This window comes from Phodopus roborovskii, unplaced genomic scaffold, assembly GCF_943737965.1.
Source record: "Phodopus roborovskii unplaced genomic scaffold, PHOROB, whole genome shotgun sequence".
NCBI classification, from domain to species: Eukaryota; Metazoa; Chordata; class Mammalia; order Rodentia; family Cricetidae; genus Phodopus; species Phodopus roborovskii.
In genome coordinates, this window is record NW_026126611.1 from 9,412,709 (window position 1) to 9,431,725 (window position 19,017).

The 19,017-nt window shown below is 41.7% G+C and overlaps 1 protein-coding gene across 3 annotated transcripts in view; it reads right to left on the bottom strand.

Annotated features, from left to right (window-relative positions):
• Positions 1–18,581, bottom strand: part of Scaf8 (SR-related CTD associated factor 8) — a 142,223-nt gene extending 123,642 nt beyond the window's left edge. For all 3 annotated transcript variants that reach the window (XM_051205980.1, XM_051205979.1, XM_051205981.1), the window contains exon 1: positions 18,478–18,581. In XM_051205980.1, the coding sequence (XP_051061937.1) occupies positions 18,478–18,507 (30 nt within the window). In that variant the 5' untranslated portion in view covers positions 18,508–18,581. The remainder of the gene's footprint in view (positions 1–18,477) is intronic.
• Between the last annotated feature and the right edge of the window lie 436 nt (positions 18,582–19,017).

The following is a 19,017-nucleotide window of genomic DNA, read 5'->3' on the forward strand; positions in this document are numbered from 1 at the left end:
AATATTTTAATACAGAAAATCTAGAATGTTTCAAAAATCAAAAAAGAAAGAAAATGCAAATTATATATACTCTCATAATTCACCACTCACTGAAAACCTGACGGGAGCCACTGGAAATGAAGGATAAGGCCAAAGTCTGTCCTTATGTTAAACTCAAACGCTTCTAGAACAAGACTAGTGAAGGTACACGTGAAGACAGCACAGAGATGAGTATGCAATAATGTACATCTTTCTCAGAATAAAAAAAAAAATCTAAAGCACTTTTTGAAGTACAAGATATAAAGAAAGGAAATATTTGTTTTCCTAACTTCATATCCCTAAAGTAGCTGAAGCAGCAGACCTGGTGTTTAGTATGTGTGACACCTAGTTGCACAATCCCTGGCAACAAAAAATTACAAAGAAAACTAACTGTGAACACTATTGAGTCAGCATCAATTTTGGTATGTTTCACAGCTAGTCACACTATAAGCATTCTCATATGGATAATAATTAAAGAACATCCTATTTTTCAAATATGGCAATTGCCTAAGGATATTATAACTTTTGAATACTATTTGAAAGGAAAGTATTTTAGAATTTAAGTAAATTCAAAATTGCATTTGCACTGAAAGGTCAAAAGTTCCCTATAGACAAATATTACTTAAAGAACCATACTTAAACCGCAAAAGCTTGTGTATAAAGGTCCTTTCAAGTCAAATTTTTGGAATGGGAGGGCTAAAAATACTCTTAAGAAGTACACAGTTCTGGTCAAGATGGATAGACAGGTCAACTGCATGTCTGCTTCTGCAGTCCAGTGTCAATCAAGCCTTACTGACAGTGCAGGAGTAAGGAGGCTTTGTAGAAGAAGCTAAGTTCCACAGCATCAGGCACACCTCCAGCAGGGTGTGTGCCCAGCACTGGCAGAGACTGCCCTGGAGCCAATCAGAAGAACAGAGAAAAGGGATCTGGGGAGACGGGAAGGAGAGAACTTTTCTTCCCTTTCTCCTGCTTCTTTCTTACTGGCTGTAACATGGGCTGGAGTGTAGCCCTGTTCACAACATGAGCATCTACCCAGAGGCGCAAGGAAAAGGAGCATGCATTATCTCAGAAATGGAGGGAGATGGTGGTACTGTTTTATTTGTTTGTTTTTTACTTTACTCCTAACAGGTAGCAACTTTCTGAATAGAAAACAGAAGAGCCCTAAAAGCTAGAGACTGTGGGAATCCCAGTGGGAACAGGGAACACTCGTCTGAGTCTGAACTAACAATTCCTGAGCTCATTCTGGACTGTGACTCCATAAAAGAAATGTGAACAAGCAAGGCAAAGGCTGGGAATCCCTGTCAACTACTAGCCAACTTTTACACTAAATCAAGTGAAATGTGTAAGGACAAATCAAATGTTTGCAAGCACACACTATGTCCTCACATGCGCGCGCGCACACACACACACACACACACACACACACACACACACCAATTTGTCTACTGTATATGAGGAAAAACAGACAATTAAACGCTAATCTCAAAAGGGCAACTACATTGGAGTCATCAAGAAACTTTGAAGAAAATGGTAAAATGCCCATGCTCCAGGAAATAACACACCTTTGTTTGTGCAAGGAACCCTAATTATACAGAATGGACCGTTAGAAAGGAGGGGGCATGAAAAAAGGGGTTCAGAGGAAGTGGGAGGGGGAGAGATCATGGGTAAGATTGATCAAAACATACTATCTACATGACTGAGATTTTCACATCAAATTTAACAAACACTTTAAAGAAATTACAATTATTTTCACAAAGACAACATGAACCCTTGAAATAAATACATACTCATACAAGTTTTCAGCACAGGAAGAGAAACTACCAAGAAAAAGAAGACAAAGAAAAGCTGTCATTTTATACAAGACAGCACCTGAGAGAAGGGGGTAGTACAGTACTAATGTAAAGGCCAAAATATTCCACTGACTTAACAAACTCCAAAGGCCATAATCATAATCACTCCCACAGCGGCATTATAGATGATTCAAAACAAGTAAAAATAAACCCCCTCCCCCCAAAAAAAAATTCAAGAGGAAAATCCCTACATACATGGCCAAGAAACATTTAGTAACATAATCCAACTAACTTAAATAATTAAGATAAGAAATAATCAGCTCTGCAATGGAATTAGCATAGCCAATAAGGTTTAAAATAATTATCTTAGAAATAACAGAAACGTCTATGTTAAAAAATAATGTAAGCATTTTAATTCATCATAATATCCTAAACATCAGAACTACATACAAAAAGAGAGAAAGAAAGAGCAGGGGAAATATAAAAAAAAATTGTCAGCTGGATATAACCACCAATTTTCTAAAAACAAAACAAACCCTACCATTCTTCACTCTCCCACCCCACAAAATGTCACATTATGTAGTCAAGGCCAGCTCCAAACTCTGTGGTGCTCATCCTAGCTGTCCCCCAAGTGACGGGGTCATAGGTATGAGCCACCAAACCCAGGTTCAATAGAAACAATGAATTGCACTGATCAGTCCTCACAGACCAGCTGACTACTTCATCAGGGCACAGACTATACTGTGTATTGAAAGCCGTGGTAAGAAGGTTTTTTAAGATTTCTTTTTATTCCCTGTGTATGTGAGATTTCCTGCATGTATGTTCCTGCGTGTACCTGTGGCAGTGGGGGGCAGAAGAGGACACTGGATCCCGTGGACCTGGGGCGGTAACTGACCTTGTACTTTACAAGAGCAGCAAGTGCTCTTAATTACCTTACAATCTCTCCAGCCCCAAGAAATTAAGAATTTTTTTAAAGAGAATGTTATGCATTAAAAAATTACAAGAAAAAAGTATTATTAAATTTTCTAGGTAATACTACTTATTCAAAGCTAAATCTAATGAATAACTTTTAATAATAATAAATATACAGCAGCATAAAAAAACAAAGTGGTACCAAACAGAGAACTTTCTGTACTGAGACAAAGATGGAAACGGAATCTCTTTTACATCTAAAATTACAGTCTGAGAACAGTGTTGTAGCAGATACCCAGGGCTCGCTTCCTCTCCATCTACCCTGGGAAACTCTGACCTCACATTAAACAGTAGCCAAGAAAGTTGGGGTTTTGTTGTGGTTTTTGTTTTTTCTCATATTGTCCACAATGGCTAAAATTTACCCACTAAGTACAGATGGACCCTAAATGTAATTAATAGTCTAATACAAGCTAGCAGAATGAATTTACTCAACTTCTTCATAACTAAACTCACTCTGCAGCAGACTGTCACTCAGCAGCAGACTGGTCTCATTCAAAGAAGTGTAATACCAAATCCACAGAGGTCCTGAGTTCAATTCCCAGCAACCACTTGCTGGCTCAGGAGCATCTGTAATGAGATCTGGTGCCCTCTTGTGGCCCACAAGGACACGTGCAGACAGACACTATACATAATTAGTAAATCTAAAGACAGTAAGGCAGAGGGCTTTCCTGGACCCACTCACCACACCAGGACACAAATGGGGGAGAGGGAAAGAGCAACACAGCACAACGCTTCCTTCACAGTAATGTCCACCATCATCTGGGGTGTTTTCTAACATCATCTTTCTGAGGGAGGCAAGATGGCTCAGAGGGGAAAGTGCTGGAGGTGGGCCCTGACAACGTGAGTCAGATCCCTAGAACACACATAAAGACGGAGAGAGCCAACTCCACAAGTTATCCTCTGACCCCTCCATGTGTGCAATGGCACCACACACGTTCCTACCCACTACACACTAATAAAGGCGTTTGTAAATAAAACACCATCCTTATATACAATTGCCTCCTTTATTTTGGGAGTTGATCATTAGTTCTCTCTTACACAGTCAAACTATAAAAAAAGAGAATCTGAAAGTTTTTTTTTTAATTTTTGTTTTAAAAATGTAAGTGATTAATGCAATTTCCATATAAATTAAAGAAAGAACAAAAGCCAATCTAAAACTGACAAGAGTCATGCAAGGGAGAAAGGATGAGTGCATGGATTAAAGATTTAATTCGAGGAATAAAAAGGAAAGACAGAAAGGATGCAGAACGCATTAAAAAGCAAGCTCAGTGGATTTCATGACTGAAGAAGACACAAGAAATCCCAAATTTTTGTGTCAATATTTAGGAATATGGCTTTATTCACCAAGTAAACTGAAGTCTAAAACAAGAAGCAAGTTGAAGAAAAATTTGGATTTGGGCTGACAGTAGCATGACTATTAAGTATACATCATGCAAACAAATCTAGGTGATGTGGGATTGAATCCCATAAAACAACAATTAAAATAGGAAATAATTCCTGAAGAGGTGAAGAATAAATAAAGAAATAAATGCTGAGAACTAGAGAACCAGTGAGAGCCAAGAGGTCTGAAGGTGAAGCTTTGGGGGGTGCAAAGAAACAATACAGACCTGAAGGAGAGGGACTGCAGAGAACACCTGGTCAGAGGCTCTAACGACTCAGCACTCAGTACTCCCTCAGAGTGGCCTCACAGGGCTGACAGTATGTGAATTTCCTCACTTAAAACCGAGTGATAACTAAAACTGTACACTACCACATCAAATATGTTAGAAGATCATGTCTCAAACACAAAACTAGCCATACCTATATGGCATGCCCATACAGTATATATAGCAGCCCATGCCAGTAACCCTAGTATGGGGAATTGAAGTAGGAAGAGAAAGTTCAAGACATCAAAACCATACATAGCAAGCCCTTGTCTTTAAAAAACAGAGAAGAGCAAATGTCAAGATCACTAGCAGGTTGTTTTAACTCTGCAGTCCGGAGACACACAGTGACACACAGACATCTAGGCAGACAAAATACCCATAGACATAAAATAAAAAATAACTAAGTAAATGCCACCAAAAAAAAAAAAAAAAAAGAAGAAAATTGAACAGAAACCAAACAAAGAAACAAAACACAAGTCTACCAGCTGGGGATAAAGTAAATCTACACAACTAAGTCCCTAGGGAAGGCAGTGGACCGTGGAAACACACTATGCCATGGTGTCAACCTAATAACCAAACAGATTTTATTCAAAAATTTAGAAGAGTTTGTGAGTCTACTTATCAAATGGCTTGACAAAATTCATCTAAATATGAATTGTATGCAATTCTCAATATGGCTTTAGGTCTCAAAATCCTTAACAATGAGGGCCCCTTTCTCTAAGAGCCCCTCTAGGACTCTTGTCTAAGCACACTATGCAAGTGGTCCACTACCACACCTCTCCTTGCACAACTGATACTCTGTCCCATCTTCCTTTGACAGCAACCATATTTAAAAAAAAAAAAAAAAATCACTCTCACCAGGTGCACTAACACCACACCTGTAATCCCAGCACTCAGGAGGCAGAGACAAATGAATCTCTGCAGTTGAAGGCAATCTGGTCTACAGGGCAAGTTCAAGGCCACCCAAAAATACTGTCTTCTTTAAAAAAAAATAAAATAAAATCCTTAAAAAAAAAAAGAAGAAGAAGAAGAAGAACCCTGAATTGTATAAATGTAGCTGGGCACGGTGGTTCACAGATCTGTATTTCCAGCACTGGGGAGGCTGAGGCAGGGGCATGGCTGCATAATGATTCCATCCTGAGCCAGAGACACACAAATGAGACTTTAAAAAAAAAAAAAAAAAAAAAAAAAGCTATTAATTTGCTCTACTTTGGCTCCTCACAGGTGTGTAGCCTGAATAATGTATGACTCCTCCTCAAGTCCCGTTTGTACAAAGAACTGGACAAGGAGCACAGACCAAACCACACACTTCAGCTCTGCCCACAGCTCTAGGTGCACAACACATCAATGGTACCCAGTCACCATATCATAGAATCAAGAAATAGTCTTCATGAGAGAAAACAAAATACATATATACACACACACACACACACACACACACTCACACACACTCAGAGTCACACACACACACAAACACACACAGAGAGAAAGAAAGAGAGAGAGATACAAGAAAGTCTTCAGCTTAAAATTTCCCATAGTTCAAAAAGTCCACATTCCTGAGTTCTGGCTAGTCCTGTGGTAACATTACACTGAAAAGGTAAGACCATTCCTTTCTCTTGGTCTGAGAAGTAGTAATAATAGTAAAATGATCAGAAAAATGGGAAATCATCAGTTTATTAAAAAGCTTCTAGGCAATAAGCCCCCTTAGCTGTATTAACTACAATTTCTCAAATAAACAAGCTCTATTTCTAACAGTACGTACGGTACTTTAATTTAGTTTCATGATTATAATAAAGAACTGTGTAACTAACATTACATAAAATGCTAAAAGGATTCAAACAGGCTTACCCCTAATGTCCTAATAAACTGCCACTAGTACAGTTTAAATCTTTAATTTTTTTCTTTTTTCTTCACAGACCTTTCAATATACTGTGTTTGTTTTAGGGGGACAGGGTTTGTCTGTGTTGCCATGGCTGTTATGGAACCCTCTATGTAGACCAAACAGGCCTCCAACTCTTGAGAGCCACCTGACTCTACCTCCAAGTGCTGAGATAAAAGATAGCACCACCATGCCCAGTTACTACCTAAGTTTTAATCATATAAAAGGCCATGAGCCTGGCATGGTGGCTCACACTCTAAGTCCACCATTCACAAGACTGATGTAGGAAAACTGCCCCAAGTTTAAGGGCATTCCCCCAAATTATCTCTCTTCAAGCTTCTTGCTCACTGTGATGTGTTGATATTTTGTTCAAGCTATAACAAAGCTTGCCTGAAGATCAGAGTGCAAACAAAGCTATCACACATAGCCTCTCCTGCCAGGCAGTGGTGGCACACAACTCTAATCCTAGCACTTGGGAGACAAGAGGCAGATGTCTGTTAGTTCAAGGCCATCTTGAGCTACACAAATTAATTCAGTCTAAAAGAGAAACAGAGCTCACACAAAGGTGATCCCAGCACTTGGGAGTCACATGGCTTTAACCCCAGCACTAAGGAGGTAGAGACAGGAAGGCACTTGGGTGTCACATGGCTTTAACCCCAGCATTAGGGAGGTGGAGACAGGAAGGCATATGGCTGGGCGGAGAGGAATATAAGGTGAGGGGAGATGGGAGCTCACTGTGGTCTAGGCAGTCAGTCTAAAGCAGTCTGAGGAGCACTGCAGTCCCAGGCTGTCAGTCTGGAGATGCAGTCCAGGCAGTCAGTCTGAGGATTCCTAGAGACAGGATGGCCCCTTTGGGCTGAGGATTCAGTAGAGGTGACAAATAGTGGTTGGCTGCTTTGCTTCTCTGATCTTTCAGCCCCCCCCCACACCCAATATCTGACTCTGGGTTTTTTATTAATAATACTGATTAGAATTTGTGATTCACTGTGTGTTGCTTGCTCATCTTAGTAAACGGTGCTGTAGCAATACTGAAGATGATGCTTACACAGTAAGCACACTTCAGCTTTATGGGCCTCAAACATTGCTACAGAAAAGTATGCCTACCCCAGACTGTAGATGCATTCAGGAAAAAGTACCCACCCCTGAACATGCATTTCCTCATACCCACCAAAAGAATCCACACTATTTGACATGTGTCTTCCTTCCAGCTAAGTTTCTCTCAACATTTAACTCTGAACTTTACAATGCTGTTTTGAAGAATGCTAAATAAATGGTTTACTGTCACAAGTGATCATAATGCTAAAGCTATGAAAATGTAAAAGGCAGCCAGGCATAATAGTTCAGACCTTTCATCCCACACTTGTGAGGGAAGCACTCTGTTGAGTTCCAGGTCAGCCTGTTCTACATAGTTCCAGAACAGCCAGGGCTACAGAGAAATCCTGTCTCAAAAAGAAAGCAAAAAGTAATTGAAGCTAATTTATCTTTAATGACTTGAATTTTTAATAAAGAGAAAGCAAAAATGAAATATAAGGAGGAAAAAAACAGAACCTAATTATATATTTAATAAATAACAGATCACATTAAAAGAGAAAAAAGACCCAACCAAATAATTTTTTAATTGGTATGTTAACTGTATGTTCTCAGGTTAAACAAAACAGATAGCTATATAAAGTATTAAGCCTTAGCTAGTACAGTCTGTCTGCAAAGACAGATGCTTTAGCCTTGGAGCTTCTTCTGAGTAAATTGCTAGCAAGCATACTATAGAGCAGCGGTTCTCAAGCTGAGGGCCAAACGACTCTCTCACAGGAGTCACATCTCAGATGATAACTTAGTAGTAGATGTTTACATTACAATTCATAACAATGGCAAAATTAATAATGAAATTGAAACAAAAATAATTTTATGGTGGGGGGTTACGACAACATAAGGAACTCTATTAAAGGGTTGCAGCATTAGAAAGACTGAAAACCATTGCTATAGATAACAGAAGCAAGGTTCTCACCATCAGGAAAGTAAATATAGATGGACCTTGAGAAGGTATGATGAACTCACAGCTTTGTAGATGTGTCTAGAACTGTGTTTATATGTGTACAAAATAAAATGTCTAGCTTGATCTACCGACACGCATATAGCCACCAAATGAAGCATGAGTCTCTTGAAGAAATGGCCAGTCAAGGTTTGGGCAGGATTAGCTTACTGTATCAGAAAATAAGGGGATATTCCTAAAACTTAATAGTGCTTGCCAAAACGCCAAAGGGTTGGCTTGAAGAATCTCTGATTAGTCAAAACTGACCATGGAAGATCTTTAAAGGCCAGTGAACAAAAAAAAAAAAAAAAAACATGAGTTTACAATAATATACACAATTATATTTACATATAAATTAAGAAAAGGGAAAGCTCACAGATGCAAATACAGACACAACAAACTAAGTAAATAACATTTGGTGACTATATTAGTACTAACTGACCCAGGCAAGAAGTGAATTTATGCTAAAAACAAGTGGGCAAATTTGGGTGATGTTTTTTATACTTGCATCACAGTATCTCACCAACAAGACACAAGGTACAAAGGTAGAGAAAGCAAAGAAACCTGTAGCCAATCCCTGCTAATGACACAGATGCTCATAAATCAGGATGCACAGCACTGATTCTGAAGGACTCCTGCCTAAATGCATAGAACTACACAGCAGATGAATCAATATGGAGAAAAATCCAAATTGTCCTGCTGTCATCACACACCACCACCTCAAGCTCTTAGAAAAAAAAAAAAACAATAAAAAAAAGGAGTAACTTCCAAATTAAAAGAGATAAAGCATTAAAGTGCGGTATAGAAATTATTCCATAAGGAAGACAATGGGTACAATATATAGTGAAATTATGCAAAGATCTTCAACAGTAATTATATCAATATTAACCTCCCAATATATAATACTGTGTTATGATTAAGTATCCTTTTAAAAGAAAATAAACAGCTATTCAGAGGTAACTGGCACTTTGAACTGAAATTTACTCTCAAATATTCAGGAAAAAGAAAGGAAAGAAAGTAAATGTGTCAGCATGAAGAATCTGGGGCTGGAGAGATGGCTCAGCAGGCCTCCTACAGAGCACTCAGGTTCAATCCTCAGCACCCACACAATGTCACAGAGCCATCTAATCCCAGTCACAGGGATCCAACACTATTCTGACTTCTGTCAGGCACCCACTTGATGGGCATCATACACACAAGCAAAGCACTCAGACATGTGAACTAATACAACAAATCTTTTCTTAAAAAGAATCTGAAGTTTGCACCTAAAATGTTCTTGCAACTTTTCTACAAGTACATTTTGAGTAATTTTTAAAAAATGAAAAGTTATATTTGGACATGATGCCAATTAAGTTACTAAAAAATTAACCAATGGGCCTCCTTTACAAAAGTCAAGGAAGAGAACTGGAGGCACCTTGCAATCCACCCCCAAAATCGTGATCCCACAAACCCAGGTCGGGTTGCTGGGCACCTCTAGTTCAAAAAGAACCCATAGGCAGTGTGACCTAATCGGCAGCCCTGGATTGCTCATTATTAGTCCGCTCCCAGGCTTTTCAGTTTACAAACTTCTGAGCTGCTCCTTGTCTTTGTATCTACAAAAATGGACAAGTTCATGAAACCCAGGGCAGCAGTGCTGATGTTGGCTGAACAATACTCCAAAGAGCCATCGTCAAGAACATTAACAATGACACTTCAGACCATACTTATATCCATGTCTTGGTGGCTAGAATTGACTGTTATCCTCAAAAAGTGACAACTGCCACCATAAGGAAAATCACCAAGAGATCAAAGATTCACCGAAGTCCTTTGTGAAAGTTTATAATGTCACCTCATGCCCACAAAGTGCTCTGTGGATAGCCTCCCCTTGGACAAAACTGTTGTCAACAAGGATGTCTGTAGAGACCCAGCTCTGAAACACAAGACTTAAGCAGGAGGCTATGATGGTCAAGTCTGAGGAATGATACAAGACAGGGAAGAACAAATAGTTTTTCCAGAAGCTTTGTGTTTAGGGTTATTTTTGTTTTCATCATTAAAAATTAAAAAAGAAAAAAAAAAACACCCCACAAAGGTGAACGATTCAGCACAGGGCTAATTCACACCTTTCTTTCTGTCCCACTATCTGCATTTCTTCGGTAAAAATCACCACCTCAGTTTCCCACTTGCAAATGGAATGGCACCCACTATCCTTTTATACAGCTCTCCTAAAGAGTGCCTGAGACTCAGCAAGTGTTTGGGAGGAAGAAGGGTTTAAGCCATAAACAAATGAATTATTTCATTCAAACACTGTCAACTTTATGGCATCAAAAAAATTACTGAATTAAAATTAAACCATCTTGGGGGAACCTTTACAGTATCACTATGTAGAGATCTCGACATTACTGCCCAGGTTGTATGACTTTGACTGTTTGTACGTTGGCTATAAGGGAAAAAGCAATCTCTGAAGAACATACAGAAGGTGTTAAAATAAAGGTACCAAACTTTGATCAAGCAAAAGTCCATTACTTTTCCAAAACATAAGCTTTTATCACCACTCAACACAAATAACCCCTGGAGTAACTCGATCTCAGTGACAGCAGGAAAGACCTTAAAGACGCATCTTATAGGAAATGGTTGTGATTCTAAAAGAATCTAAAAGAGGCCTGTTTTTTTTTTTTTTTTTTTAAATATGTCAGAAATCTTCAAATAAAATTCAAGAGCACTGTCCTACTTCCCACTGTGGGAAAACAGGCACAGTCTACCGTGAACACTTCACAGGGAGAGTGATCTGACTCTGTGAGACAAATTCTTAGACTAGTCAGCAGAACTGGACCTGAAGAGCAGGATCCCGGCAGCACCGACAGACAGACAGACAGCGAGCGCAGGAAAGACTGAAGCACTAAGGGCCAGCCTGGCTCTGCAGAGGCTCAGGAAAGATGGGCTGCAAGAGCATGCCCTCAGAGGGTAGGTTTTCTTTCCCTTGCCTCATTATCGATATATCTAAGACAGGAAATTTCCTGGTATATGGCAAGCATCCACTAAGAATTATCAACAACAGGATCAAAGAATGAAATACTAGACCTTTCCAATCAACCTGTAAGAGTGACAAATAAGTCAGGAGGTGTGGCTCATTCCATTAATCCCAGCACTTGGGAGACAAGGACAGGTGATCTATGTAAGTTCAAGGCCAGCCTGGTCTAAAGACAGAGTTCCAGGACAGCCAGAGTCACACACACACACGCACGCACGCACGCACGCACGCACGCACGCACGCACGCACGCACGCACGCACGCACGCACGCACGCACGCACGCACGCACAGTGGCAAATAATTTAAGTTGCAGACTTTAAAGATACGTTTGATATACATTTGCAGATCAGAGCTGTCTGTAGGGAACATTAGCAATCTATTCTCCGCTCTCAATAAATAAGGTAACATCTGAGGTATTTCTTGACCCACAATGGGTTTACTTACAATCCCATTCCTATATCTTAATTTGGCTTTATCAGTTCTTATAATGCAGAATTGTAAAGATGAAATAAATGCATAAAATCTGAATCGCAAAGAACAAATATTATATTCACCATCAAGTTTGAAACAGACCATGTAAGCTCTCACAGGCTACCGAACACTGCTCACCAACCCTGATTTCTGAGACACCTGTACCATAACTAACCCCTCTTTAAAAAAATCTAAAATCTGATTTAGTTTTTGTTTCTCCATTCCCATAGCATACATCACTAATTTACTTCCAACCCTTAAATTATGAGGTCTATAAGTTACTCATATCAATTAAAAATGTTATCAAAACATGTAGTGAAATCATATAATACAGAATGCAGTAAATTTAATGCAAATTTATGACATATGCTCACTATTAAGCCCAGTAACTTTTCCTTCCCCATTTTTAAATAAATTCCAACATTTCTCATAAAGCAATTAACTTTTATTCCCTATGTGATCTTTTGAGGATTACTAATATATTTTAAGCAGCAAACTCCACCTGCTTCCCAAGTACTATCCATACAAGCAATACAGAACTCCACTACCACATAACGCTAACATTTCCCAGAGAGCCTGCCTTAGTGGTCAGAATCATCTTCCTACGGCTCTTGTGTCCATGCTGCTGGGAAAGCAGTCTGTACAAGCAGGAGTGGAGGCACAACCCTGAGAAAGGAGCAGAGAAAGACACTGAGAAAACAAAGCAGACAAAACCAGTTCCTAAAGAGTCTGAGCTCAGCCAGTGTTCAAGGGAATGGTTGGTCACACTTCTGTCATGCCACTGAGTCAGAAACTGTCCACTAACAGCAAATCTGGCCCTAGAAAGAGATATCTGAAATCGCATGTGGAAATAATAAATTCATCTCTAATTACCTACTGCATATGATCATTAAAATATGACTGTTCAGAGAGTGAAGATATACAAGTCCCTTAAACATTAACAGACCTATTCTAATGAACTGCACACTAGTCTAGAACACCATGGTTTAATAATCTATGAAATGGATTTCAAATGGTGACAATTTTTTGTAATCTTGAATGGTTATGATATATACTCAAATCATACAATATCAAAATCTATTCAATCTGAATCATTATTGTAGTCTAAATTTTTATTACTGTGGGTCAGAAAAAAACTATTGCTGCATAATCATCTTAAAACACTAAATCCAAAACAGACTGGAACATAATTACTATCCAATACAAAATCCCTGTATTTCCTGACTGGGACCCTCATTGGAGAAGTCCTGCCCCCTCCTCTCACTCCCCATTAAAATTAAATTAAGTGTCCTGACTTAAAGCTTTCATCTTACCAGGCAGTGATGGCACACGACTTTAATCCTAGCACTCAGGAAAAAACAAGACTTTTCACCTAATCTCTATTTCTACAATACCCTAAAATTTATCTTTATAGCAATGCTTGAGAGACATACTAGTTTCTCAAAAACGTAATTGTATTCAATTAGTCAAAGATCCTTCCCATTAAAAGAATATCCAAGTTAAAAAATAAAATCACTTATGCATTTTAAAAGCATGTGTCCAGAAATATTAGCTACTTTAGTACCTAGTAAATGATCATTCCGTCTTTGACTTGAGCCATGCACATGTGGGATCTACACTAGATTCTACATGCCCGGCTGTGTGCCATGAATCTGAAGCAACACCATTGCTGTTCTCACTAAGTGTGTAACCTGGGTAAAGACTCCATACTTAAAAGTGGACTACCTTAGGGAAAGTATAAAGAGCTTTAAGACTGTTTAATGAAACCTAAACCCATGATTTTCAACCAAGATTATGTTACTGCTCCCGTGAGGGATGCCTAAAGACAGAGATGGAGGGCAGCATCAGGGAAGACACTACATAGCATCTGAAGTGTAAAAACTGGGTTGCTGCCAAATGACCTACACGTCACAAGGCTGTCCCTCACAGCAAATAACTATACAACCCCAATATCCACAGTACCAAGTTAAGAAACACTGATCCAAACCCCTGGGATAGACCAGAGGGTCCCTTAGTAAAGGCATCCTTACTTTTAAAACACTAAGTATGTTCAACTTTAAATAATTTTCAACAAGGTAGACAAAAAATTACAGCCTGATACAACTAACCAAACCAAAAAAAAAAAAAAAAAAAACAAAAACAAAAAAGGGGTGACATATCCCTGAAAGATGAAAATCAAAGAGAAATGTTTTATGAATGTTCTCCATATGTGTTTTCTCCTGTGCCATAAATAAAGCAAAAATTCACAAACCAAAACAGATTCAACATGTTATTCTACCATTTTCATTTGTTTCGACCAACCCATGGCTACTACTAGATACTGACGGGCCAACTATAAAAGTTCTGTAGTTCTACAGATTGCCCACTCAGAATACAAGACTAGACGTGAAGGAAAATTCAGACCATGAAAATGTACTGGGTATTAGTGTACTGGGTAAAGTGCGCATCCTAGAAAGGTTCAGAGTGAGCCACCCAATAACCAAAGGATGCCAATGACAGAAGAGCAGTACAGGCTGAGGGACCCTAACAATGACAGCTAGGGTATGGTGTGCTGACACATGCCTGTGGTCCACTTCAAACTCTGGGGAGGCAGAGACTAGCCTCTACAAAGGGGTCCAGGGCAGCCAAGACTACCAGACTATCCAAAAAACAGACTGGTCAATTTTTAGAAAGATGATAAAAGAGTCTTTCCAAAATTTAGCCACTGAGGTAAATCTAGGAGTTAAACTACAATTAATCTTCTAGCATATCTTAAACCCATAGACCCCATCCTGCCTTCTACTCAGCCTACTCAGAGCAAGAAAAATGAAACAGCATGAGGCAAGTAGTCTTCACCAACATAACCGCTTAGAAAAGCAACCACACAAGTTCATCACTGAAAAAGATCCTATTTTTTGTTTGTTTGTTTTGTTATTTTGGTTTTCAAGACAGAATTTCTCTGTGTAGCTTTGGAGCCTGTCCTGAAACTCTGTAGATCAAGCTGGCCTCAAATCCACAGAGATCCACCTGCCTCTGTCTTCCAAGTGCTAGGATTAATAATGGCGTGCCCACCAGCCAGCACTGTTAATTTTTTTGACAGTGTGAAAAATACAGCTCAGTCTGGCCTAGAACAAAGTATATAGCCCAGGCCAGCTCAAATTCAGAGTAATCCTCCTGTCTCAACCTCCTAGGGTGCTGGAATTACTAGTGTGTGTCAGGACACCCAACTTTCATATTTTAAGTATTTGAAGGTTTAAAAATGTCTTGCTAATAAACAGCAATGATAATCTTTGACCTATTCAAGAGTGTGGTGTAACCCTGTAAACTTTGAAGTTCCTAAATTAAATGACTCCAATACGGAATGAAGATTCATCTCCTCTGGTTTTGTACAGGCATAACCCCTGCTAATCCACTCAAACTTTCATGCATTACCTTAGGAGTGTGTTTTCAAAGTCTCTTCTCTGACTGCACTGAAACTTTCTCAAGAAGGCATCATGTAAGCCATTCTCTTTCCTTCACCTTTGCAAACAACAAGGCACAGGAGAGAACAGGAGGCCCCTGTCAGAATGGCCTCCATGCCGTTAGCAGTCTCTGGGTGCAGAGCATGAACTGCAGCTGACATGAAGATGCTAACAGGAACGTCAATGCAGCCCCAATTCTGGCCATACAGTTAAGCTGTCCTTCTCACTAGGTGCAGTGGACTCCAAGTTACTGTACAAAATGAACACCTACAACAGCAGCAACTACACTTCCGGGCAATGATTAATCCATGCCCAGTGTAGCAAGCTTTGGAAGCATTTCATATTTTAAACATCTGTTTGCTTTGTTTTTCTTTCAGACAGGGTTGTACAATGTAGCCCAGGCCAGCTCAATTTCAGAGTAATCCTCCAGCCTCAACCCCCTAGGTGCTGGAATTAAAAGTGTGTGTCAGGACACCCAACTTTCATATTTTAAGTACTTGAAGGTTTAAAAATGTCTTGCTAACAAACAGTAATGACAATTCTTTGAACTAGCCAAGAGTATGGTGTCACACAGACCTGTAATCCCAGCACTCAGGAAGCTGAACCAACAGCAAGACCCTGTTTCAACAACACTAATGACAGTATTACCATGAGCCAAATTCTTATGCCTTAAAAGCCAAATTCACTGTGGCACTTGGAAACATGATTTCCTCCCAAGCCTGTAATTCGGACTCCTTTTCATTTCTGAACTTTGCAAAACAATGACTTAATGAATGAGCTGTCCCGGTGCTCAGTTGTAGTAACAAAACACGCACTACAGCAGCCACATATGCACAATATTATAATCAATATCTTCTTTTCCAAATTCACAAGGCTATACATTTTGTACTTAAACAAAAGTATACAGAGCCAAGCTTAGTGCAAACCTATAAATCTGCTGCTAGAGAAGCTGAGGCAGGAGGATCACATAATAAATACAAGGCTTATCTGGACTACAGAGTGAGCTGAAGTGTTACCAGCCCATACAATCCAAATAAAATAAAAAGGAGGACGGGATATTGTAACTCAGTGGTGTGGCCCTCACCTGAGCAAGTAAAGGGCCCTTCGCTCAATTTCCAGTCCGAGAGAGGCTCCGGATGTTTCCTAAACAAATTACTCAACTCTGAGTCCATCCTGTATCTTTAAATTAATCCCACTTTAAATCACTTTAAAAGTTTACATCCTATTAAGATGGAAAGGTAAAGATTTAAGTTGTTTGAAACCCTTGGGGGAAAGGAGAATGAATGGAAGAGTCTACACACTAAAAGTGGGTCCCAAACTCTGCTCCAATAGACACAAAGGATAAAGAGGTTGGCACCCAAGGAGGTGTGGGACCGCCAGGCTCCTTATCCTTCCACCTAAAATGGGCAGTCCACTCCTCCTCCACTCCTCCTCCAGCACCCTCAGAGCACCCTCAGAGCACTAATAATGCACAGAGCACTATCGCTTGTTTACACCCATCACTGTGGGATCTCCTGTAAAACCCCTGGGGGAGAAGGGAAGATACATTAGGGATGGATCTCCTAAACAAAGAGGGAAATTCATCATTGGAAATAAGAGAAAGGATGCGGTTTTTGTTTTGTTTTGAGAGACGGTCTCTATATTGTAGCTCTGCAGACCAGGCTGGTCTTGAACAGAGATCCTCCTGCCTCTGCCTCAGTGCTGAGGTCAAAGGTGTGCACCACCAGGCTCCACTAAGAAGGGGGTCTTTTCTAAGTGAAGAACTTGAATATTAATCTTATATGCATCAAACTAAAAAGCCACATGGCTGTTTTTCTATACAGTTATAAAATAGCTAAATGTAGTGTCTAAATTCCTTTTATCCCATATTCTAAATATAGATCATTGGGTGAGAGAATTAAGTTTTATGTAAGGGAATATCTGACCATGTTATGTTACAAATTCACAAGTTTCCCAAATGTATTGCTCTCATTATCAGCCAGTTGACCGATAGTTAAAGTAACATGCATAAAGTGTCATGAACGTTAACTTTTAACCCCTTTGTGTTTCCTATGTGCTACCTTAACCAAAAAAAAAAAAAAAAAAAAAAAAAAAAAAATTAAGATGAAATTGCAGAAAGGCATTTAAAAACAGTCCCATTTGGGTATCTACAAATGCTATCTTAAAAAGATAATGTACTTAAGACGTTAATAGTCATATTACTGAGTAAAGCATCAGCACCTCCAAATCAAAAGTTCTGAAGACTATGCTAGTTAGTTAACATACATTTAAGTATTTTTCTAGGAGGAAAGACTACAAGAATAATGGAGAGTGAGCTGGTACTTGCTACATCTGTTTGAATTAGGTCCTAGTGATATAGTTCATTAAAAAGAAATGGGTTTTTTGAAGCCTGTCTTCCAATCGGATCAGTACATTTCAGCCAACAGTGAAAATCGGACACCTGCCTTTAAAATGTATGTATGCACATGTATGCTTCACACGACACGTGAAATGCGGCCGTGGCAAAAATGATTCTCCCAGCTTCTTCCCTACTGGGCGCACAATGTCTCCCTAAACACTTGTCTTCCTCCCTAACTGATGATCAGAAGGGCAAGTAGAAATAGGAAAAATAAAGGGGGGGGGGGAAAGGGAGGAGGGGGAGAGAAGTAGGGAGGGAGATGACAGAATAAAGTCGCCTCCCTACCAACCATCCAATTAGCTAAGTCCCTGGCTGGCAAGTTACCTAGTCAACAGAACCTCAATAATAAACACTAGGCGGAACGTGACTTTCGGATCGCCACCCCGTGGGTCCTCCCTCTCCCGGGCCGGCCGTCCGTCCGTCCGTCCGTCCGTCCGTGTGTCAGCGTCCCCGGTCACCCGGGAGGACCTGCAGAGCGGTGTCCTGCAACACTTGAGACCCTCGCAAGGGCCGCGGCGGCGGCGGCGGCGGCGGGGGGGAGGCTGCGTGCGGGTGGGCGGACCGGGCTGCGGCGGGACCCACCCGGGAGCGTGGCGCGGCCGCGTCGGGGGAGCCGGCCCGCCCTGCCCGCCCTGCCCGGCCCTGCCGGCCCTGCCCGCCCTGCCCGGCCCGGGGAGGGGCGCGGGCCGTTCCCCTCCCCCCGCGGCCGCCTTCGCCCCCCCCCCGGGGGAACTGCGGCCCCGCGCCCTGGCTCGCCCGGCACGCGAGCCCCGGGACAGGCCGGGTCGGGCCGGGCCGGGCCGGGCGGGAGGCCGGGCTGCGGTACGAACCTCGCTGTTGAAGGTCTTCACGGCCTCCATGTTGCCTGCGCAGAGGCCCCGGGGCCCGGCGGAGGGAGAAGCGGCGGCCGGCGCGGCGCGTGCGGAAGGGAGCGCGGGCGACGGGGCCCGGGAGGCCGCGGGGCACGGCGGGCGGGCGGGCGACGCTCCTCAGCGCCGGCGAGGCCCCGGCATGGCCGCGGGGCGGGCGCAGCGAGCGGGCCGGAGGCCGCCGGGGCGGGTCGGCGGCGGGGGAGGGGCCGGCGCGGCGCCTTCTCGGCTTCTCCGCCCCGCTCGGCGGCGGCCCCCACGCGCCGCCTTCGGTCCCCGTCCGCTCTCCACCGGCGTCCCCTGCTCCCTCTCCCTCCCGCGGGCTCCCGCGTCGCCTCCCCCGCCGCCCGGGCCGCGGGAACCTGCAGCGCGCAGCGAACACACAGGAGAAAGCGCCGACCGCGGCGGCTGCGGCATCCAATATGGCGGACGCGCTCGGGCCGCGCACTCCGAGGCGGCGGCGGCGGCGGCGGTCAGCGCGCCCCCTGGCGACCAGGCCGC